The sequence below is a fragment of the Phoxinus phoxinus genome (genome assembly GCF_949152265.1).
Source record: "Phoxinus phoxinus genome assembly, chromosome: 15".
Taxonomy (NCBI): domain Eukaryota; kingdom Metazoa; phylum Chordata; class Actinopteri; order Cypriniformes; family Leuciscidae; genus Phoxinus; species Phoxinus phoxinus.
The window spans coordinates 18,265,466-18,288,652 of NC_136890.1; the positions used below are offsets into that span (position 1 = coordinate 18,265,466).

Sequence of the window (23,187 nt, forward strand, 5' to 3'; positions counted from 1 at the left end):
TCATTTATTCATGTGGTAGAGGAAAATCAATGTGTCCACATTGCCGTTTCTGTGGCCTAACACTGCATGACCCGATGCAGCAAGAATTAGCACAAAATCACAAGCAATGGGTTGATGTGAAATCACGTTTCGTGAACATTGCCAGGGCAGTACAATATCTTGTTGCAACAGAATGATGGTAAAAAAATCGAATACATTTTTTTTTTAACCTTTATGGAGCTTTCCACAAACAGGAACAAAACAAGGCAGCAAAAGTATTTTTGAGCACTCTATGATATACAGATAGGATCAGGATCAGCAGGGGCTTGGGACATGGCTGTATTTAGTCCCCATTTCTTTTCAACCTCTACGCTGAGGTGGTCGTGTGAAATTTAGACCTGCACTCGTCGAATATTGAAGTGAGGATCGGGGGAACCATCAACGATTTGAGATATGTGGACGATTCAACCTTGCTGACTGAAAGGGAAGATGGAAGGGAAGAACCTGATACATTTCATTTTGAAAACCAAGAAAGAAAGTGAAAAGTGGGTCTGCACCTTAACATACAAAAGCTAAGATCATGACAACAGGAGCTAGTGGAGAGGATCAATGTCAAATCCAGTTTAGGATTAAATTTTTTCTTAGATCAAAAATTGACCAAGATGGAAAATCCACCCCTGAAATCAAGCTCAGGGTCGCACTGGTTCATGGTTGGTCTGAATATCACTCACACAACCAAAGCGGATTAGTCAGAACCATCATCTTTCCCAAGACGTTGTATGGGCGTGAGTGTTGGACAGTAAGTAAGGCCGCCAGAAGGAAATTCAATGCATTCGAAATGTGGTGCTGGTGGAAACTCTTACGAATGCCATGGATAGCTAGGAAAACAAATAAAGAAGTATTGGATCGCATGAAATCAGGGACGTCACTCTGAAATCACTAGACTACAACAGTTAATTTGGCCATGTTATGCGAGCAAACTCTCTAAAGTCCGTAATGTGTGGAATGGTCAGTTGAATCAGAAGGGCACGACAAAGAACCCGCTGGCTCGACACCATTAAAATGGAGACCAATATGAAAATGAAATAGTTGAATGAAGCAGTGCATGGCAGGATAGCATGGGATATAGGATAGTCTGTAGGTCGCCGATAGTCAGATACAAGTGAAAGGATAGACCATCTTCAAATTTCTGTCAGATGTCTAATATATATATAATAGTTCTCAACAAAAAGCATTGGATTTGTGCCCCTGATGATTTAAAAACAGAAATAACAAGACTCCAAAAATATTATGTGGAAAGTGTCTCACAGAAAACCACAGTCCAAGAGCAATACTTAAAACACATAGCCAAACAACACAGCATGAGTTGCAATGCTGCATAAATACATGTTCTGGAATACAGTTTTGCTGACTAACTTTCACTCAGGCCAGTTACAAATCAACTAAATCAATGGCCTGTGGGCATTTGTGCATGTAGAACTTTGAGTTCATGTTTGTGTTGCAGTGCAGATGCAGAGGTTGTTCATGTCTGCTGGGTTCAGCTGTCAGCCGTCACAAGAAACTGGCCAGCGTGTTTTCTCAGGGTTTGAACCATTGAGAACTAACTGAGAATGCCATTTAATTCCTGAATTTGATTTGAGGAAGCAAACAGGATGTCAAATCGTAATTCAAATCCATTAAATTCAATTAATATCCATCCACAAAGTAAAAATTTATGCATTAAATTTAATGATTGAAAAGTTTGGGTTAAATGTTGTTCCACCACAGACTTAATTTATATATATATGGCGGATTTAAAAAAAATACATTTTCATTCAAATCATTACAATGTCAAACTGTATACACTCAGTTCTGAGCTGCTACTGGGTCCACGTCATGTCATGTCTTTAAAGCAGCAAAAATATACTTTTTCTTTCATATTTTAGCCCATCGTTCATCGCTATTTCGGAGCAGCAAATAAATAATATATATGGTGGATGAACATTTAACCCAAACTTTTCAAAATGCCAAGCATCAATATACTACCAACAGATTGAAATGTTTAGTTTGTAACATTATATGCAAGCAATATGATGCAGATTTTGTGGGACTATATGGCTAAATTTAAATTGTTGTGTTAGTTGTTTTGACAATATAGAATTGATTTAAGAGGTATATCACTAATCAGTTTTACTATTCTACCTAGCTGGGAATGAATATAAATCATCACTTATATATTTATTCCAATTCAACATCCTGTAGATGATTCACATTCCAACTCATGAACTGAAAAATATACATTCTTAATGTTTTACATTCTTAAGTTTGAAAATTATATCTGATATGAAGAATTGATATTCATTACGGATGCCCATTTCAGTCAGCCATGCCTTGCTCTTTAATAATTTTTTTTAATTTTCATTAAAATCATTACAATGTCAAACTGTACACACTCAGTTCTGAGCTGCTACTGGGCCCACATCAATGCCAAGTCTTTAAAGAAGCAAAAATATACTTTGTCTTTCTTTCGGAGCAGCAAATAAATAATTTGAATCCATCCTTCGGACAGCATTATTTATCAGGAAACCTCCGTGAGTTCAACACAGTTGGCTGTTTGCAGGTACAGGGCTGGTTTAATGTGAAGTGGTGAGGACAGATCCTTCCCATCAGTAATGTCAAATACAGCAAGCTTCCTGCACGCAACGCGCTCATTATTCCCAGTGAGCGGCGACTCTGGATGCCTCAGTGCCGGATGTCTGTGGGAATTAGTGAGTTCCATAGGCCGGTTGTCTATTATGGAGTTTTCCGTGGTAACAGGTCTGTGCGTGTGGCCGGGTTCGGCACTTTCACAGCTGCTGGTGGTGCTGCTCTGCTCGGTGTACAGGTCTCGCACCAGGCCGTTGACTTTAATCCGAAGTGAATCTGCCACGCTGGTTCGGGTTGAGGTTCGGGTGCTCCCATTGCAAGAAAGAGGCTCCCGTCTGCCCAAGATGTGATATCGTACTATCTTCCGGAAGGTGTATCTGAACTCACGTATGCGGTAGGCGTAGATGAAAGGGTTCACGACCGAATTTGCATGCGAAAGGATTATAGCCAGGTACATGATAAGAACGGGTGGCCGTTCACACTGAGGACAAAACAGAGTGACACAGTTGATGATGTGCAGCGGCAACCAGCACACAGCAAACAGGCCAACGATGATGGCCAGAGACTTGGCGGCATGGACCTCTTTCTGCAGGGTGGAGCGGGACTTGAGCTCGCACGGCATGGCCTTGGACTCGATGCATTTGAGTTGGTAGCGCGCAGCCATGAAGATCCGCAGGTAAATGGCCAGCATGAGAAGCAAAGGCAGCAGCACGCAGGCGAAGAAGTTGAAGTAGACCATGTAGTCCATGACCACCACCTCCTCGAACAAACACCGCATCATGTCGGGCGGGCAGTCGGTGTTGTTTTTGGGCTCTTCTGAGCGGGTTGTGTGCCAGCCTAGCATGGGTGTTAGACCGATGATAATCGACAGAACCCAGCAGATCGCTATGATGCCTTTGGCACGCTTCCCGGTTACTAGGCTGTTGTATCTGAAAGAGAGAGAAAATCATGTTTTTCAAATTCCCCAGCCATAAATGTTTGTTTCAGATTGTCTGGACTGCACATCTAAAAGGTCCAAAGTACTAACAAAAGTAAGCAAATGACAGCATGGCTGTTAACCTAGACACCCATTAAAAAATGGTTTACATCATGCTGGAATTATGTAATTATTAGTTTCCCAAGAGTAAAAATCTTTCATGTCTCATAATTGCAAATTTTTTAGTCCTGACATTATATCTTACAATTACAATTTTATTTCTCATAATTGCGATTATTTTTATTTCTCATAAAAATCTTTATATCTCACAATGTAACTTTCTATATTCTGACTTATTACTTATATATAAATATACTTAAATACATCTCAGAATTGCAATTTATTTTTCATAATTTCAACTGCGACTTTATTTCTCACAATTTCTATTTTCTGAATAGATCTCTCAGTTGTGATTTAATTTTTTCATAATTATGCCTATAGGTCTCATAATTGCAACTTTAAAACTGGCATCTCAATCGTGACTTCATATCTCACAATGTAACTCTATTTAGTTATTTTAAACTTTCTTTTTTTACTTTAAGTCTGAAACTTCCAATACTTCAAACAGCATCTACTCATATTTCTGTCATTTAATATAGCCAGTGTTACCTTGTTTGCTTTCTTTCTTCTTCTAGATTTTACAAAAGAATACATTTGTGAATGTAGAGATGAAGATTTTTTGTCTGTCATTGACAGCAATATCACACACGGATACATTTTTATCATAGAAGTGAATATTAATATAGCTCAAAGTAAAACCTCGTAATTATGGTAATTCCGACACAACGTGAACAGAGAATTAGAACAGCCTTGAAGCAACCACAGTGCTAATGATCCTAGCATCCATTCACAGTATTTCCAGCAAACTCTCCCATTGGAGCAATTAAGAAGAAAGAATGTGCTCAGAAATGTCAGCGTTTGGAACAGAAATCTATTTTCAGTCTTTTTTTTGGGCCAGTGTGGGAGAACAGCTGAGTTCCTTGGCCTCTATTAGTCTCATTCTCCAGATGTGGAAGTTCATTGAGCCACACAGAGAAAACATCCCAGTCCCCCACCCAAAACCTGTTGACAGGACGTGGACAAGCACGTGGTCTATCACACATCTCATTGAAAACAGCAGAACTGACCATTCCAAAACAGAATGAGACACTATTATCCCAACAGGTCCTTTAGCACGTTAGCTGTCCATCCTGAATAGTGCTAATCGGCTCATCATGAGGTATAAAGAGTTTACGGAAAAAAAATGGGCATCTGATAAAAGACTGACTGACAAAAAACAGAAGTGGATACTTGCTAAAGTATATCTGTACAAACTATTAGCAAAAACATTCCAGAGTAAATCAGATTTACGAGAGGTTATTGCTCAAAAGACAGCCTCAAAATCAAGAGTTTTCAGACCTTGCCATGTTCCTAAATCACATTCTCCCAAAAATAGCCAAGAATCCGATGTTTGTTGGAAAGACACAACGTGTGCTATAATGGAACCCTAAGTTTATTTCTAATAAGTAATTTGGCCCTATTTTAATGCATGGCTTGCCCCAACAAACGGGAACAGTGCCATGTGTGTTCATTTCCTGAAAAGACCATCTTAATCCAGCATGAATCTCCATACTGATCCAGGCTGGTTTCCCTGCTGAAAAAAACCCCATCTTAGCAGGCCAGCCTAAGTTGGTCTACTCGTCTTCGGTAGTCTCCCAGCCTGGTCAGGCTGGCTTTAGAGAGGTTTTAGTCACGTTTCAGCTAGACCAGCAAAGCCCAGTCCAGTGTGCACTTTCAGTAGGGTTATGCTGGTCTAGTTGCATTAGATAAGATATACTTTATTGTCCATCCTGCATCCTGCTTTGATGTTCCAACAAATGCTGAACAACTAGAAAGAAAAATGCTGGCTAAGCTAGTTAACCCTTAAACGCATGAATGTTTCGCCAATCATTATTACATATTCTGGTCTTTAGCGACCTGGATCTATATCAAACACGGATGGATCTCTAACTGTCGCAATAGTATAAAACTCTCCTGTTACTTTAATTACAATTGCAAAATTAAATAAAGCGTATTTTGTTACCTTTTGGATTTTGGAAGGGTTAAATTTCAGCAGATGCTTTTGACCATCATCACTGTAATAGTCAGAGCTCATTTCCCCAGTACATTCAGCATCTGGGTCATGTTCGCGATCTTATTCTCAGAACTATTGTTTTCAACATCTTGACAGTGTCACTTATATCTGATTGCATACAGTACTTGCTCTGCAGTAAATCGCTGAGCCATTTCAAATTTTGTTGATGACACTTATGTATTCTTTTGTTTTATGCCTGTGCACATTATGAGTGAAACACCACATCTTCATTGTGTATCAGACATTGCCACATTGAGGAATATAGGCGAATGGCATTTATTGAGTCATCAGATATTCAATTATTGTTAAACAGAAAAAATATACAAACATTATTACATACCAAGGGTCGCTATTGACTCAATACACTTTTTTTCTGGCATTCAAAACACATGCTGGTTGGTAGATAACAGGTAGAAAACTTTTGAAGGCCAAAACTATTTAACATTGGTAATTTGTAACTTTTTTAATATAAGAATGGGGTAGGAGTTTATAAGACTTTTTATTTTCTTCATCCTACTCCTGTTCTTCTTGTCATGGAATGTATTTTTGTTGTGTTTGTTAGATTGTTGTTGTGGCATTTTGTGTTGCATTACCATGAAAAGAGAATACATAAATAAATTAAATGAAATGTAATAATGGTCTACAAAATGTAATAATAAACATATGCAGCTAACAATAGAAATAAAATAAAAAACCTCCCTGAAGTAAGAAGAATATCCAAACATGAATATTCTGAAAGCAACATTCCTCACTCACCTTAGCGGGATCTTGATGGCAATGTAGCGGTCAATGGCGATGGCCAGAAGACTAAATATGGAGCTCTGGGTCAGCACTAGGACGAAGCAGGCGATGAACAGACAACCATAGAATCTGGCACAGAAACCAGTGCTGATCACGATGGAGAAGGGGATGGCCAGCACACCCACTGCGATGTCCGCCACGGCCAGCGAAACAACAAAGAAGTTGGTGATGCTCTGGAGGTTGCTGTTGAGGGCCACTGCCCAGCAGACTAACACGTTGCCCAGGATGGAGAGCAGGGCAATCAGCAGCTCCAGAATCATGTACAACACGTCAAAGACATTGTTCAGCATGGTGAGGTCTCTGGGGAGAAAGGACGATGCCTCGCCTCAATGTCCATAGCTGCAGCTCGAGGCAACAGCCGACTCACCGAGGCCTAGTGTCAGCCTTACCAGAAGACTGAGATGCCTTTAGAAGAATAATCAAATGTTGCGTTGGTAAAAACTTTAAAAATGTGCCAGAAAACTTTGTAAATAATTTTTAAAAGTATTTATACACATTAGAATTTTACACAAAAAAAAGATTTGGCTTTAAATAAATACAACTAACAAAACAAAAAAATCTGTTCAAAATCCATTATGATCCCATGTCATGATGATCCCATTAGACTTGATGGTCCAGTCCTTGATGGCCCTTCTTTCTATAACATTTAGTATTCCACTGCATTCCCTGGAGAAAGAAGAAATGAAATTATGTCATCAACAGGAAAACAAGGCTCTGAAGAAAAGGACTGGACAAAAACAGATAAAAGTAAAAAAAAAAAAAAAAAAGTTTTGCCATTGACAACAATATGGGGTTTAAAAATACTACTGAGTGTTGCAGCAGCATGATAAGATTATCCTATTTCCTAAAGCCTAACAATGAAATTCTGACACTTTATCGGGATTGACTAATAACAGAAGACTATTGAGCTTTTCCAGAGTTAAAGGCCTTTCTTGTAAATACAAATGGCAAGCTTTAACACATTGCAAGATTAAGAAACATATGTGAGCACAAAAAAATCTTGAGGTGGATTTTCTTTATCTCAGACTTTACATTTACCAGACACTCCAGTAGTGATAGCCAGAAGCTTTCCTTTTGTTTTAGTGTTTATGAGAAGTCATTCTGAAGCTCTTAACTGAGAGTCTGAGCTATTTACCCCGAAGTGTTCCCACACTGCTGCAGAAGCGCTCCCCGAGGTTACTCACCTCTGAAAAACATGAGAAAACAGAAGAGAAAGAGATTTTGTATTTTTGTTTGTATTTTTTAAGTCAATTTTGTGAACTTTTAGTACTACACTAAGCATATAGACAACCTCAACGCTTATATACAGGGACTAATATTTGCAACACAATGGCCTGGTTTCACAATGGCAATTAGGCCTTAGGACATTTAAGTAGCTTTTATAAACAAACATGCCTTAAAAACAACATTACTGGTGTGCATCTTAAGACAAAACAATGGCACTGATATATTTTAAGATATGTCAGTGCAAGTTGCTTTTAGTTAAGACAACTCAAACATGCATTTTAGTCTGGGACTAGGCAAGCCTTGTCCGTAAAACCGAGGGTAAGTCTCATGACATTTAATTGACATCAAAAAAAGAACAAAAATGAATAGAATGTGATTAGGTGACTGCCATAAACAAGAACTGACAGTGGGGGAAGTGAAAATGATTGTAGTAACTAACAGGTGAGAAAACATAATAAAGAAGATCCTGACGCCCAGCCTCATAGCCATTGATATGGATCTGCGAGAGTTTAGGGCTAACAATGGGACAACAGAGAAACGGGTCTCCAAAACATTGAAATGAACCCTTTGATCAGTTTCCGATTGTGCGAATGTAGGTTTTACAGCTGTTTTACCTCAGCTGATTGATAGGATCATAAAGTGAAAAATGATCATAAAATGCTCCATTTCTCAGTTGAAAATCTGTTTTGAATCTTACATTCGAAGATTTATTTGCTGTTATGAAGTTAAAAGAAAAATCTGGGTCAAGTTAGATATAGAAATTATGTTTCAATAAATCTAACATGCTGAAATCACAACACTAACCCTTAAAGAAAAGATTTAAGGGCCCTTCCAGTTCTCCATCAACAAGTAAACCACTTAAGGCATAATAGAAACAAAGTCAATTTTACACACTACACTGTACAGGAAAACTTTATTAATATAAAATAACTGGTATCTCTGGTCATGTTATTTAACCAATCAGTGAGCATCAAATAGTGACTCGTATCTTTTTTAATCTCTCTAGTAACCACGCATTAGAATAGACATTATCTGGTAGCCCCAAGTGTTACAGGTAACACATTGAAATGTTGTCATTGTCATACAAATATCTTATAGATGTTAACTATTAGCCTAACTTCTGACTCATATGACTAGTATGTAATTGTTGGTATGTATTTCTAAGTATTACTAATAAAAATTAGACTATTTCATTAATTAGGCCTACTTATTTTGTAGTAATTAGAAACTATACAAAAGTTACTAGCATCTAGCCTACAGTATTCCAGTACTAGTGCTTATTTATTAGATACTAATGCCTATTTATGAGACACCAGTATTCAGCATCTAGGCCTATACCAGCAAACACACAATAACAACATAGAGTGCTGAATCAACATAAAATAGTTGTTAAAGTTAACACTTTCGATGTTAGACACTGTGGGTGTTAACTACTTTAATGTTCAATTAATGATACTAATAACAACTGAAAGAAACAGAAAAGAATAAAAAAGTGAAGTGGTAAACCATAAATAAAACAAACATTCCTGGAGTACTTTGTACAAGAAAATACTGGCAACACTTTGGTTTAGGGTCCAATTCTTACTATTAACTGCTTATTAGCATGCATATTACTAGTTTATTTGGCTGTTTATTAGTAACCTACTTATAAAGCACATATTAATGTCTTGTTCTGCAATATGGTCATATTCTATATCCATTAATCCTACCCAATACCTAAATTTATACCTTACTAAATATTGATAAGCAGCAATTAGGAGTTTGAGGCGAATTTAATAATAAACAGTTAAAAGTGAGAGTTACACCCTAATCTAAAGTGTGACCAAAATACTAATTCAGGTTTCTTTGCTTCAAAAATGTACGTTTAATCAAGTGTTACTTGCTGTTTCCAATTGACCGTACTAGCAAATTCTGAGTGAAAATAGTTTCTTTACCAATTTTTTAAAGTTTAAAACAGCTGTGTGTTAGTAAATTTGGATTAGATACCAGTAACCAGTGCCTAAACAAATGAAGTAGCCTGTAATAATGAATGCCTGAGGCTAATTGAAAGTATGTCGCTGTTGAAAAATACCAAGCGTTCAGAGAATAGTTAGTGGAGAAATTGAAAAATATGCTAATTCCTACAGGAATAACGTTACTTAATAGCAAAAATAAAAACACTTAGCCCAGTTTAAACCGTATGTAGGCTACTACCAACAAAATACACAATGGTTAATTTTAGGAATACATCTTAAGATGGCTTGTTTCATTTAAGTTACACTGCTAATTTGCGCCCAAACGCAATTCAGTTGTAAGTTACCCTATATATTAATCGTTTTCTTCTCAAAGTATTAGTTAGCTGATCTCCAAACTTATGACACCGCTGTAGTTAGGGTTGTTCCTGTAACAGTTAACTTAGCCTATTATTTGTTTTGAAGCTAAAATATGTTGATGCCTGCAGAACTTGACACAGCATGAGTTTAAACTTTCAGAAACAATCTCTTGTTCATTTCACTTTAATATAAAAAATTCAGGCAAGCTGTGTACGAATTATTTGATTCAAATGTAGACTATGCCAACAAATCCGATTCATTCGAAACTCCGCGGGCTCTTATTAGGTAGTTAATGGTTTCAACTTACCATCAGAGTTGATAACTCCTGGAATGACTGAATAAGAAAAATAAAACAAGCAGGACACCCCATGAACAAGATATAAAAAGGAAACCCTCCGAAAAAGAGTCTTCAGCGGTTCATGATTCGTTAAAGATTCCGTTGGGGCGTTCAGGCGTCAGCTGCGACTCGCGCGCACTCATATCAGCAGCACTAAAAATGACAGACTAAAGGAAGAACCCTATGAGAGCCTGTGCTTGACCAATCCAGAGCCGGAGGTCTGGACGAATGTTTAGATACTGATACTGCTCCTTCCTGTGATCCAGTATCAGTGAAACAACTGAACTGCGAGTGCCATGTCTCTTGTGAGATTATCTGAAAGGAAATTTACAAGGCAGAAGTGCAGTATTCAAATTAGCTACATTTTGTATTGACCATTTAATAGGTTTATTGAGATTTATCAATCATTTAAATGGAAATCTTTGTCAATATATTTTTAAAAAAATCTATAAACAGACAGTTTCTCTGAGACTTTAGTCCCACAATTAAGCCAGACATACCGGTATTAAGGTCAATCTGAGTTTCATTCACACGTGACAGTGAAAGACAATAGGGATCTGTGCAGGAAAGCAGGCCAATTAATTGGTCTCATTCAGGACAAAATGCAACAATATTCCCTATGTAATGACTGACGTCATATCTAATCTTAGAAATGCAATAATCATGCAGCACAACACCCATCCTTTACAACAATAAAGAGCAAAAACTAAATTCATAAACATCCACCATCTCCTTTTCTCAGACCTTTTGCCGGTTTGTAAATGACCTGTTATATGCGTTTAAGACAAAGTTTAGAAAAGCCTTCCAGTCAAATGGGAGGGTGACCACAACGCATTACAATGTTACTTGAATGACCAGTCCTGAAAAGAAATTAAGACCTCATTTTTGTTCTTTCTATATACTATACAAGTTGTTCACCTAGATAGATTCATAAAGACCAATTAATCCATCTCTGAAAAATTAAAGCCGAAAAGCAATTTCTCTATGCCGAGCTAAAGAACTCCCGGAAATTACATGGCTAGCTAAATTAAATGAACAAAAATGCAAAGAAAAACATAACTAAATCATAAACATTTACACACCACAACTGATTCATTTAGGAGGAAAAAGCATATTGATTGCTCTTCACATTTATTTATAAAAAGGAAAACATTTACCCTTTTTTATTAAGATAATGCTCTCATAATTATATATTTAAAAAAACAAAAACTAAACAGATGGCAGCAAAAGAGTTCAAGAACAGAAAACAAACTGTCATAAAGTAACAATCTAAAAGGCAACAGAGCTGGAGAAGCCTTTTGCTGTATTACATTCATATTAATGTGATGAAAGCTGGACGAAGCACTTCAAACAGACATATACTGAATGCAGGTCCATCTCAACATGCCTTTTTCTTTTGTAAATCACGCTGACATGAGGCTCCTGAACAAAACATGTGGTCAGGTTCAAACAAAGATCAATCTGTCATTTACTTACAATGAATATGTGATGATGGTCCAAAGGTGAAGTACAGTAACTTATACTGTTAAAACCAAAAAAACGACTAAACTTGCACATAGATTGGAATTAATCTTAAACGCTTACCAGAGTAACTGCAGATTGTTCTTTCTCTCAGATGTTTGAGAGCTACAAATAAACTGCTTAGCTGTGTTCCAGTTAAACACACACTGGAATTTAAATCGGAATTATTTCAAAATGCTCTTCAGGAATGGAAAAATTAAATACTCTATTGAAATAATCAAAGCGTTTAGAAAATAAGAGACATACCTCACATTTTTCATGGAAATTTTCATGAAAATTCCTATGTTATCATTATTGTTTTTATTTGAATGTCTTGTATTAAGTGTTATTTGCAGACAGGTGGGAAACATACTTTCATACTCATGAAAAGAGAGCGATGCCTGAATTCAGCACAGCTGGAAAACAGGATATATGTGACGATTAGGATTTTTCTCCCTCACTCATGCAGAAAATCTCTATAAATCAATTCTATTCATCCATATTAATGCACTGGAATGTAGCTTCATTTACATCTTCAATTAGTGCATGTAAGATGATTTTTGTGCTTTGCAAACTATAAAATGTGCAGGTATTGGTGCGCATAACATATCATGAATCACATATGATTATTCGTTGTGATAAATATCGATAAGACTTTCTTATCCTGAGAAAGAACATACCATTTGATTAGTACTTAAGGAAGTTAGCTTAACTGCATCACAAACCAGATTTCATTTTTGGTATATTATTTCAGACTAATACACTGGACAGTACATGCACATGTGCTGCAAATCTGTTGTAGTGTTTTCTACAGTATCTTACTGTTGTTGAGCAGCACTGATGTCATATGAAATGGCTCAAAAGGTTACACAAGCTTATTGCTGACCTCCCTATTTAATATGTAGTATTTCAAGCCAAGATCGGTCACAGTCGTAACATAAAGGCGCCCACGATGAGCTTTTCAAAACAATCCTGTAAAAAGTTAAACCACTGCCTGTGTGCTGTAGTGAATAACTCCTATTGGTGTACAGTTCTCCTCTACTGAAGTGTTCCTCTAATAAAGCGTTTCAATTAGGCACTGCTTTGAGCAATCCGCAAGTCTGGCTCTTTTAAAACAAGTTCAATTGTTGCACGTTGTGAATTAAGGTGAAGAACTTGCTCCAAATGCCTGTCTGGACGCAAGAACTCGGGGTGGCAAAAGGCACGGGGTCACAAGCGGGTCCACGCTGTTCCTCGAGACTGATTTCAAATCCACAGGCTCAGATCATCCACACTAAGAATTAGTTAACTGGATGTGAAGTCCGTAGTGTTTTAGGGTCTCCCGACAGTGAGTTGAAGCACTATTGCCAAGGACAACTGATTCTGCATTAGCAGCAGAGTTCCACTGTAGAGGATTTCCTTGATATAATCAATGCATCACGCCATATCAGCATATGCTAATGCAGTTGTCCTTGTGATCGATGTAATGTGACTTTGTGCTAGGGTTAGGCCTGGATGCTATGGTGGGGTGTAAAAGGACATGTACTCAGGTCTCAAAATACTTGTAGATAGCGGTGACGTAAGTCATAACACTCTGCCAGTCCGGTCTTTCGGTATGGACCATGTCATCGATGTCCTAAAAGAGAAAGAGAGAGAGAATTAAAGTGTATTTGAGAAAAGGCACATTATAGCACTTATTTCATCATTTCAGCAAGAAGAAATCAGCGAAACTCCATGAAGATTCCATGACTTTTATGAGAAAAAAATAAAATAATTATTATTATTTGCAGAGATATCCAGGAATGTTTTAAACTATTACACTTATTACTGGTAAACAAATGCCTCTAATAATATATATATATAAAAATGTCTATCAAATTCCAGCCAGAATATTTTAGAGCAGAACACATGAACAATTTACACTGCGTTTATTTGTTTAAAAATACAGTAAAAACAGTAATATTGTTAACTCCGATTACAATTGAAAATATTGGTTTTCTATTTTAATACATTTTCAAATGTAATTTATTCCTGTGATGGCAAAGCTGAATTTTCAGCATCATTACTCCAGTCTTCAGTGTCACATGATCCTTCAGAAATCAGTCAGTCAGTTAATTTTTATAAATGTTGAAACCGGTAACACTTTACAATAAAATTCCATTAGTTAATGGTAAATTATACATTTACTAACAGTGAGCTATACATTTGTGACAGGATTTATTAATCTTTATTAACGTTGGTTAATAAATACAACTGTTCATTGTTAGATCATGTTAGCTCTGATCCATTACATAATTGTAACATATACTGTGCAACTTTTACATTTTAATAATGTATTAGTACAGTTTGCAAATAACAATAACTAAAATTACTAAATGCCTTAGAAGTGTTTTTAATTTATAATTCATGTTAACAAATGAAATTTTATTGTAAAGTGTTACCTTGAAAACGCTTGTGCTGCCTAATATTTTTGTGAAAACTATGATGCACTTTTTTTTTACCTGATTCTTTGATGAATAGATAAATAGAAACTTTTAAAAGAACAGCATTCATTTGGAAATCTTTTTTAACATTATAAATCCCATTACTGACTGTCACTTTTGATCAATTGTGTGTCTTTGCAGAATAAAAGTATTTTACTTAAAAAACAACAACTTTGGAATAGTAGTCTATGTTCAATATATACATTTGTATGACTTCTCCATGATTTTGAAAATGTTATTCATTTCTAGGACTTGCTTTAGCTTCAGTGCATGCTGAACATATTGTTTAAGTAGTTCACAATAAGGAAACAATTCTATATTGTGTGCTATAAGTAAACAGCGCTGGAGGATAATTAAGTGTTTCCAGCTTTTCACCTGCTGTCAGCTTTCAGGATGGGAGTGGATGACAGAAATGATGATAAACAGAGTGCTAGATCAGCATTAGGTCTTTGTGCACATTGCTCCAGTGAAACTCTCAGACTACTGAACATGCCCATGTGTGCAAACTACAGGCTTACCTCACCAGCTGGCCTTAATGAGCTGTTGTAATAAAGCTAATGCAAAAGACCTACTTACCAGAGTGGACTTGATGCCCACACTTTCTGCTGCTTGGAAGGCCAGAGTGAAATTTCGTCTCTGAAAACAAATAATTAATTGTGAGATTAACAACAAATAATAAACCAAGATTAACCTAAAAAATAACAAAGTTCTGTTCTCATAGGCTTGATAAATCTTTCAAATAAATGCTATATTTGTTTTTTTTTTAAAGTGTGTTTTAACTGTCCAAATACTGGGGACACAGTCCAAATACTATAGACATCATGACTATATCAGGACACAGCAGTGTACTTGCCTTGTCCTGACTGTTGAGCTCTTGATAGGGAATATGAGCAGGCAGGTATGTGTGAAGGACAGCGCAGAAGGCCAGTCCATCATTCCAGCTGCTGCTGAAGTTGGTAATGTCGATGTTCTGTGGAAACAAGCAGACACGACAGACTTTATATAAGCCCCTGGACTTTGCATTAACATGAATTAAAAACGTGCGATTATGAAATTTAAAACCAGATTATAGAGGGTTTCAATATGATGTACGAAAATGTACGAAATTCAGTGGAACACATTCAATGGCACATTACCCCACAAACATTGCAAAATCTTCTCATCTTCCTGTGGTGTGAAGCAAATTTCCTGTTCATAGCTTCTCCCACAACCTCATTTGTGCTCGAAAGAGCAAAATAACATGTCTCAGATCCATTTCTACGAACGTCTTAATGTGGGGCAGAAGAGCAGACAGCCTTCATCCTCTCCAGCTCATATATTCACACATGTACCGTAAGAACTACTACTGATGCATCAGGAACATTAGTTATTGTGGCTGATATTTAATGCAGAATTACTTATGCACTTCATTTTTTCAGAACAACCTTCTCTAGGGATAAATAGGGAGTTCTGAAAGGAATAAAACAGCTTATTTTGTTCCTACATTATCTTATGCTTATATCTAAAATAAAAGCTTTATGCCATTCCTCATCCGTTCCACTTTGATAATCATCAGTTTTTATCAGCTGTGATCACAGCTGATAGTTTCACATGTGGGTAAAGTCTTGGTGATTAACATTGACTAACCCAACAAGAAAAATGTTTACTCTACTTCTCTAAAATATGTGTAAACAAGCAAGGTAACAGTAAGCTTCATTTGTTTATGATGCGCTGACTTTTCAAACTTAGTAGGAAACTACTGAAGAAGATGAAACTTAAGTGAAGAAAACAACATCCGTTCACAAACCAATAAAATATTTATTTAAGGCTTTATGTTGCTACTTATTTAAAAACAACAATGTCCAGATGATGCACATTCAACGAGTTTGTTCTCAGAAGTGCTGCTGACGACCCGGTTTTGCATCAAGTGCCATTTAAAATGCCAGAGTTAGGCATTCAGCGAACTTCCTGGTGAGGATCTTGATAAACAGTGACTATGACAACCACACAAGCTTTTGTGGAAGAGAAAGACCTTGTTTAAGTAGGAAACAGCATTTCACTGAAATCTGACAAGGGGGGGGGGGGGGGGGGGGGGAGAGAGAATGTACCGGTATATAGCAGGTATATAACATGGCTATTATTCTGTGGACAAAGATGACATCTGAGATTTGGAAAGATTTCAACTTGCTCATAATTAATTGGTTAACCGACAGTAATAATTTTGACCGATTAATACTATTAGTTAAATGGTTTAAAGAGTAATTTTTCTAAATATTTCAAAACGTTTGCTGCATGGTTAAAAACTATGCTACATATATTAAATTGCGTTTTTGAGAGAGAGAAAAAACAACAACATAAGTTGAATTTTATTATTACATTCAGAAATATATAAATAAATAAACAGGCACAAGAATTTTGAAAGTATTTAAATATATATACATACATATATATATATATATAGCTTCTATTTTACACGCCAGGGAACCAACCTGATAGCCCTCGGTTTTCTTCTGACACCATCTCAGCAGTGCATTTCTTTTAGAACCGCCATATTCACGAGCCAAAGCAGACAGAGGGTCTTTTCGCTCCTCTCTAGATGGATAAACAAAACAATAAATCACTGTTTTAGCAACCTTGTTATTATTCAACTCAGAAAAAGCATTCCAGCTGTTTAGATATATAGCAGAGAATATTTTGAACAGGTCAAAATGCATGTCCATTGATCGCCATTACATTTATATGAGAAGCGAAACAAAAGTGTGTATGACACAGCATGTGTGTAGTTGGAGTCAGTTCTGGGCAGGTGCGTACCGAAGGCGGCTGCGTGCTGTGGGATTGACGGAGGCAGTGGGGGAGGAGGAAGATGACAGGGACAGAGGAGGTGCAGAAGAGCCCATGGCTATCAGAGAGGATGATGGGCCTCCATCAGGAGTACTGATATCCCTCTTTGCCTCTTCGCTGCTTCTCCGAGACACTAAACAGTGGAGAAAGAAAAAGTTTGATCATCATTTGGGTAACAGTAGTCCCTACTCTTTTGGTTTATACTAGTGGTATAAAACTCATTGCTGTGTTACATGTCACATGCATCAATGGAATTGAATAACTGATTATATGTATTATAATAATGTATTATGTGTTCATCTGCTATTTTACTAAAAATTTAATCTACTTCCTGCATGGATTCATTCATTTAATTGTCCCTCCAGTTGCATCAGTGTCTTCGGAATATGAAAAGTGTTATTGTTGTCAGAAGAAATATTTTCAGCCCTGTTCAAAAGTTTGGGGTTGGTAAGATTTTAATTTAAGAATTCATACAGTAAAAACAGTAATATTGTGAAATATCATTATAATTTAAAATAACTCTTTTCTATTTTAATATATTTTAAAATGTAATTTATTTCTGTGATGGTAAAGCTGAATTTCTAGCAGCCATAACTCCAGACTTCAGAGTCATATGATCCTTTGGAAATCATTATAATATCCTGATTTTGTAAGCAAGGAATATTTCGTATTATCATAATTGTTTTCAGGATTCTTTAATGAATAGAAAGTTAAAAAGAACATATTTTGTAACTTATGATCATTTAATGCATCCTTGCTGATTATGGTCTCAAACCTTACTGACCTCAAACACTTCTGAATTTATGAACAACATTAGTTGAGGGTTTATTATGAGCGTTGTGTTTGCATTGGTTTGATTGCAAATGGCTCGGACCTGTGATGGTCTTTGATGTGTCCATGTTCGAGACTCTCTGAAGAGCTGAAGTGGGACGACTGCCATTGGCTGCTCTGAGTAGATGCTCAGCTGCAGACAAAGAAAGACAGAGATATAATGTCATAATCATGATTTTAATATCTCTTATCAGTTCATCTGGGAGCTAAATTGAACTCTAGGGGAAAAAACAGTGAAAGAAAATAATGAATGGTGTAGTCTACAAACACAATGCTAAATTGACATATTGACAATCAAATGTTATTGCACATTGAATCAATGACAATCAAATGCTATTACAAATATAATCAAAGAAATCCATCTATAAAATTGAAAGGAACATTGGAGGGTGAAAAAACTTAAGTTGACAGCCAACAAATCTCAATAGCTGTAAAGGGTCAGAGGGGCAATCGATCGCCCCCACATGAAAGTCATCCCACCAATCATAACACTGTCATTTCCCCAGAGGAGGATGATAAGAGTTCCTGGTAAGCAGCCGGACGTCTCTAAAAAACAAGCATGACATAAAGGGATCTATGCCCTCTCTTGCACGTTCACAAACACACACTGACGCTCTTTCCAGCATGAAATGAGTGGGGAGTGGGGAGGGGGCATTAAAACCTGAGTATTTGTTCGTACTTGGTGTATTTTCGCATGAGTTGTCACATCTGAGGTCACTATGAGTTCAGTGCTGCTTTTGCGGGGTCATAAACTTCTAGTGTTGGGAAGGCAACTGAAAACTACCTCCCAGATCTAAATCCTAGGACATCCACCCCGTTACGACTTCTGGAAAATCGGGGTGATGTGATTCACATTATGCATGCGGTTTTTGTTTTTGCAATGGATCATGAGTCATGAAAAAGCAGTCATTTGATCATTCCCCAGGTCAGTGTGGAGCGGCACAACAGGCTTCCCACTCCTTTTGACTAATACATTTATCGTTTTTTTCTGTGATTATTAGAAAAGTATAAAGAAATAAAAATAAAAAAAACTTTTATAGACATTGCACTTACAAAGAATAATTTATAACAGATTCAATATTTTAGAGTTGAGCTTCAGCAGATTTTTTTAATATATATATATTTGATCAATTTCCATCATTTTTACTGTACTGGAAATCTCAATTTTACTGTACACAATAATTCCTTGACTGATTACGTTTTAATAAAAGCTTGACAGATATTAAATGTTATGACGTTGGTCCTCCTAGGCATAATATATTAATTATATAATTCATTATTAGTGATGTAATTATTATATTGTATTTAAATATTCATTCAAATAAAAGGTAATTTACATGATAATATTATTATTTTTATTTGCATATATAATTTTTTTTGTTTTAAGGCACCTACTTGGCGAGAATTTGGTGTTATTTTTTTATTAATGCATTAATATTTTTGTGCTATGTGTTTTTATGTTGGAATGTGTGTAATTTGTTGTTTTGTTTATGTAGCAACATGGCGTCTACACCAAATATCCTCTTGGGGCCAACATAGACTTTGACTTTGTGACTGTGATTTTTTGCACTGTTATAACTTTATACAGCACATTAGCAACACAATGAATTTTCTTTCCACTTTCATCAATTCATCAATGAAAAAAATGTCTCTTATTCAATAAATTAGATGTTAGAACATGTTAGAGATGTAACATATTAGGAAAAGCTGACATGACTTGAATCAATAAAACAAAAAGGTAATAAATCAATGGGTGTACTAAAATAACAACAAACAATGATCAATAAGGACCATTTGAAACAACAGAAAAAGAAACGTCAATAGTTTTTGTTACCTGGCATGCTGATGTCTGTGTAGCTGGGTCTTTTGTCAGTAAGCGAGGAGAGGGGCTTTGCAGCGGACATAGAACCAGTGATGGAGTGTCTCTGTAGGTGATTAACATAAACAGTATTTAAATAATCTTCAATATATTCAGCATATTTTTTTATTATAAACTGGTCTGATCTGAACCAAAGATAACAGCGTGACTGAATAACGACCGCAAAGTCACTTCAGGTAAAGCAGGATTATGACAGGAAGTCATAAAAAGATAAATATCTCAAATAATCTACACCGCAACTGAGAAAGATTCATATCTCCATTTCATTTAAGAGCTCCACATGTGCTTTTCTGCACTTGAAAAAAATAATGGTAGCTTTTATAAGCCTTAGCATCTGATCCTCGTAAAAGGTCTCTTTCCCTTCATTACTTCTGCTAGACAGGTTACACATAATCCACAGCTAGATTGTGGCCAGCTTGAGTTAAATCCGTTTCGCTCTTTTTCCCTAGAACGCTACTCGATTTCTACATCAATCAAAAGTAGCTGCAGACTGCAGCTAACATCTCAGAAGGATATGACTTTAGATCCATTTCCTCTTTGTCAGCTGTCCTTACCTCACCTCTCACTACCTCAATAATGCCCTGACAATCATTCTTATATAACTTCAGTGCTGAACATTTTTAAGGGTGTCACTTTGATATATGCGGTCAATATCAAAAACCATTTGCGATCACCAAGCATTACACTGAGATGAGAAATGAGGTTGGGATTAGTTTCGTACACTGTGCATGGTTTGCAATGTGAGCTTTGGTTGTTTTGATAGCACCTTTGTCAAGCAAAGATCATATCCTCTTACAGAATCCTACTTTTAAATTACATATCACATCATATAACTTAAGCTAAAATGGTCAAATTAATGGTAGAAACTTACCTTCTTTTATACTGCCTTGTGTTTTTCTTTACCTTTCAGTTCACAAGCTAACAGCTCAGACTACTAGTTAAGAAAAACTTTTATCAATGGCTAGAAAAAGATATGACAAACAAAACTTTCCATTTGCGTTTTTTCGCTAGCCTTACTAGCTTGGCATAGCATTAACTGCGCCAGAAAAGCAATTTTTTTTAGCTATAACAAGATATCATGACAAATTAAACATTTCCCTTCCTTTGTTTTTCCAATTAGCAAGCTAACACATTAGCCTACTAGCTTAGCATAGCACTAAATTGTTTCAAATGCTCTTTTGAGAAGCTAAAAAACAGTCGGCAAAAAATATAACATTTCCCTTTATGTGTGTTAAGTTAGCCCTGAGTTAGCAAGCTAACAGCCTAGCTTATTAGCCATAGCGCTAACTGCTTAAGAAAAGCTCTTCTGATTAACTAGAACAAAATAACATTACAAATTAATTCACCCTAAGGGGTTGTTTTAAGTCTCGCCTGATGTGGCCTCACAATATGGCGGCGCCCTCTTATTTACATCCCAGAATGCACTGCGCAGTGACGTCGGTTGCCAAGCTCAATTGTGTTTTCTGTTAACCTTTAGTTAGCAAACTAACAGTTCAGCTTAATAGCTTGGCACAGTGCTAACTGCTTAATAAAAGCCCCTTTGATTAGCTAGAACAAAACATCATGACAAATTAAACATTTCCCTTTTTGTTTTCAGTTAGCCTTCAGTTAACATGCTAACAACTTAACTTACCAACTTAGCATTGTGCTAAAATGTTAAGAAAGCTCTTTTGACAAGCTAAAAAAAAAGTGTCACAACAAATTAAACATTTCCTGTTCTTTGGATTTTTCAGTTAACAACTTAACTTAGCATAGTGCTAAATTGTTAAGGAACGTCTTTTGATGAGCCACAAAAAATATATAAATCACTACATATTAAGTAGGTTTTCAGTTCATCTTTATCTTTTTTTATCAAGCACTGAGGAACGGAGGACATGGTCTTGCATTACTGGAACCCAAAAACTTGTTGGATGTTTGACATCCAGACAGCATCAGAAGTGGCGGCTACACTAGAAATAAAACGTAAAGGAAACCAAACTATCCCACAATGGAAATTCCACAGTTCTCATGAATGAGCCGATGCTGTGAGAACTGTCAAGAGGCCCAGAGGAGGAGGAAGTGCTGTTATCTCAGAGGTTTCCAAGGTTCAACAAGCAGGAAAAGAGTCAGAAAGCTACTGTTTGACCTTCATAGTGAAAACAACTCTCTCTGCAGCACTGCATAATATATTATGTCATTGTGTAACTGTTAGCTACCTGTATCGGTGAGACGGCAGCAGCAGGCGGGGTCTTCATAGGGCTGGGACTGAGAGGTGTGCGGGGTAAGGGGGCAGTCGGGGTCGTGGTTGTGGTAGCGACAGCAGCAGCGGCGGCAGCAACTGCAGTAGCATTAGCTCCAGGACCTGTGGCCACACCAGAATAGACTAAATTAACCTTAGTCTAGAAAATTAAAGATGCCCCATACATTAAACTTATAGCAATGCTTAACAATGGTGTGATACCCTGTGAGGCACTGTCAAAGCTTTTGATGAGAGTTTTGACGGTGGGAGATGGCTCGGAAGACGTGGAGGGGCGGCGACTCAGTCCCATGCCCTGCCTGAGTGCAGCCAGGTCCCTCTCAACGGCGTTCATGTAGTTATACACACGTCCACGTTCCTCGTCTTGCCTTTGATATAACACAGAGTATCCATGTTGAAAATGTGACTGTCTCCTCACAGACAGGAAACTCTTTATTAAATTTAAACGATTGTGTGACCCTCATCTGCTACAAATAGGCCTTAATATAATTAAACCAACATATGTGCTCACAGATAATTAAACCGAGGCTGTTCTAATACCAGTACTAGAAGCGTTTCGCAATAACATTTACTACTGTAGTACCGGTACTTTAAGAATGACAGCGTTTTAATAAAAAAGCTGTGCAAAACTTTATATTATATCCGCACAGCGTAGGACTGCCTAAAGTTATTGACACGTTAGAGCGATAAAGAAACATGCATGAATGAGAAAACAAAGCGCAGGACCTGCTTCATGTTAAAAAGAGTTATTAAGTGCAATAAGCCTAAAAAACTAAGCGCGCACAGAAAGCCGTTGCTCAGACAGCATGCAAATATCAAATTCAGACCTCTTTCGCTACTTATTGTGCTTGAACAGTCGAATACACACACAATTATGTCAAAATGCCCATCTGGGCGAGCACTCACATAAATAGTTGGTTATGACTTAAGTGAAGTGAACATTTAGGAGAAAATCGGATGTGTGCCAATACGATCCGTGCATTAGGCCTTAAAGTGACAGCAGCCTAATATATTGTACTTACCTGCTGCTGTCTGTATCTATAATGTTAATCAAACAACAACAACAACAAAAATCACTTACTGTTCTTC

General features: G+C 36.8%; 2 protein-coding genes across 4 annotated transcripts in view; both read right to left on the reverse strand.

Moving 5' to 3' along the window:
- Nucleotides 1-212: 212 nt before the first annotated feature.
- adora2aa (adenosine A2a receptor a) lies at nt 213-10,539 on the reverse strand. 2 transcript variants are annotated; one of them, XM_079637729.1, is made up of 5 exons: nt 10,341-10,539; nt 7,630-7,680; nt 7,041-7,160; nt 6,450-6,899; nt 213-3,533 (listed from the first exon to the last, which is right to left on the reverse strand). In XM_079637729.1, the coding sequence occupies exons 4-5, from the start codon at nt 6,782-6,784 to the stop codon at nt 2,537-2,539; spliced, it is 1,332 nt and encodes a 443-aa protein (XP_079493855.1). In that variant the 5' UTR covers nt 6,785-6,899; nt 7,041-7,160; nt 7,630-7,680; nt 10,341-10,539; the 3' UTR covers nt 213-2,536. The 2 variants fall into 2 exon arrangements, with proteins under 2 accessions (XP_079493855.1, XP_079493854.1); XM_079637728.1 differs by lacking the exon at nt 7,630-7,680 and having other exon boundaries at nt 6,450-7,160; nt 10,341-10,525.
- Nucleotides 10,540-11,484: 945 nt separating this feature from the next.
- The window catches only part of specc1la (sperm antigen with calponin homology and coiled-coil domains 1-like a), a 33,062-nt gene continuing 21,359 nt past the window's right edge, over nt 11,485-23,187 (reverse strand). For both annotated transcript variants that reach the window (XM_079637731.1, XM_079637730.1), the window contains exons 9-17: nt 22,303-22,466; nt 22,058-22,203; nt 19,818-19,908; nt 18,027-18,116; nt 17,123-17,285; nt 16,801-16,903; nt 15,186-15,302; nt 14,909-14,968; nt 11,485-13,485 (exon numbers count right to left, since the gene is read on the reverse strand). In XM_079637731.1, the coding sequence (XP_079493857.1) occupies nt 13,396-13,485; nt 14,909-14,968; nt 15,186-15,302; nt 16,801-16,903; nt 17,123-17,285; nt 18,027-18,116; nt 19,818-19,908; nt 22,058-22,203; nt 22,303-22,466 (1,024 nt within the window). In that variant the 3' untranslated portion in view covers nt 11,485-13,395. The remainder of the gene's footprint in view (nt 13,486-14,908; nt 14,969-15,185; nt 15,303-16,800; nt 16,904-17,122; nt 17,286-18,026; nt 18,117-19,817; nt 19,909-22,057; nt 22,204-22,302; nt 22,467-23,187) is intronic.

Excerpts from the sequence above, each read along its gene's own strand:
- adora2aa (XM_079637729.1), bottom strand. The coding sequence starts at position 6,784 with ATGCTGAACAATGTCTTTGACGTGTTGTACATGATTCTGGAGCTGCTG. Across the intron at positions 3,534-6,449 it reads GCCATCAAGATCCCGCTAAG|ATACAACAGCCTAGTAACCG; the intron begins GTGAGTGAGGAA and ends TCTCTCTTTCAG.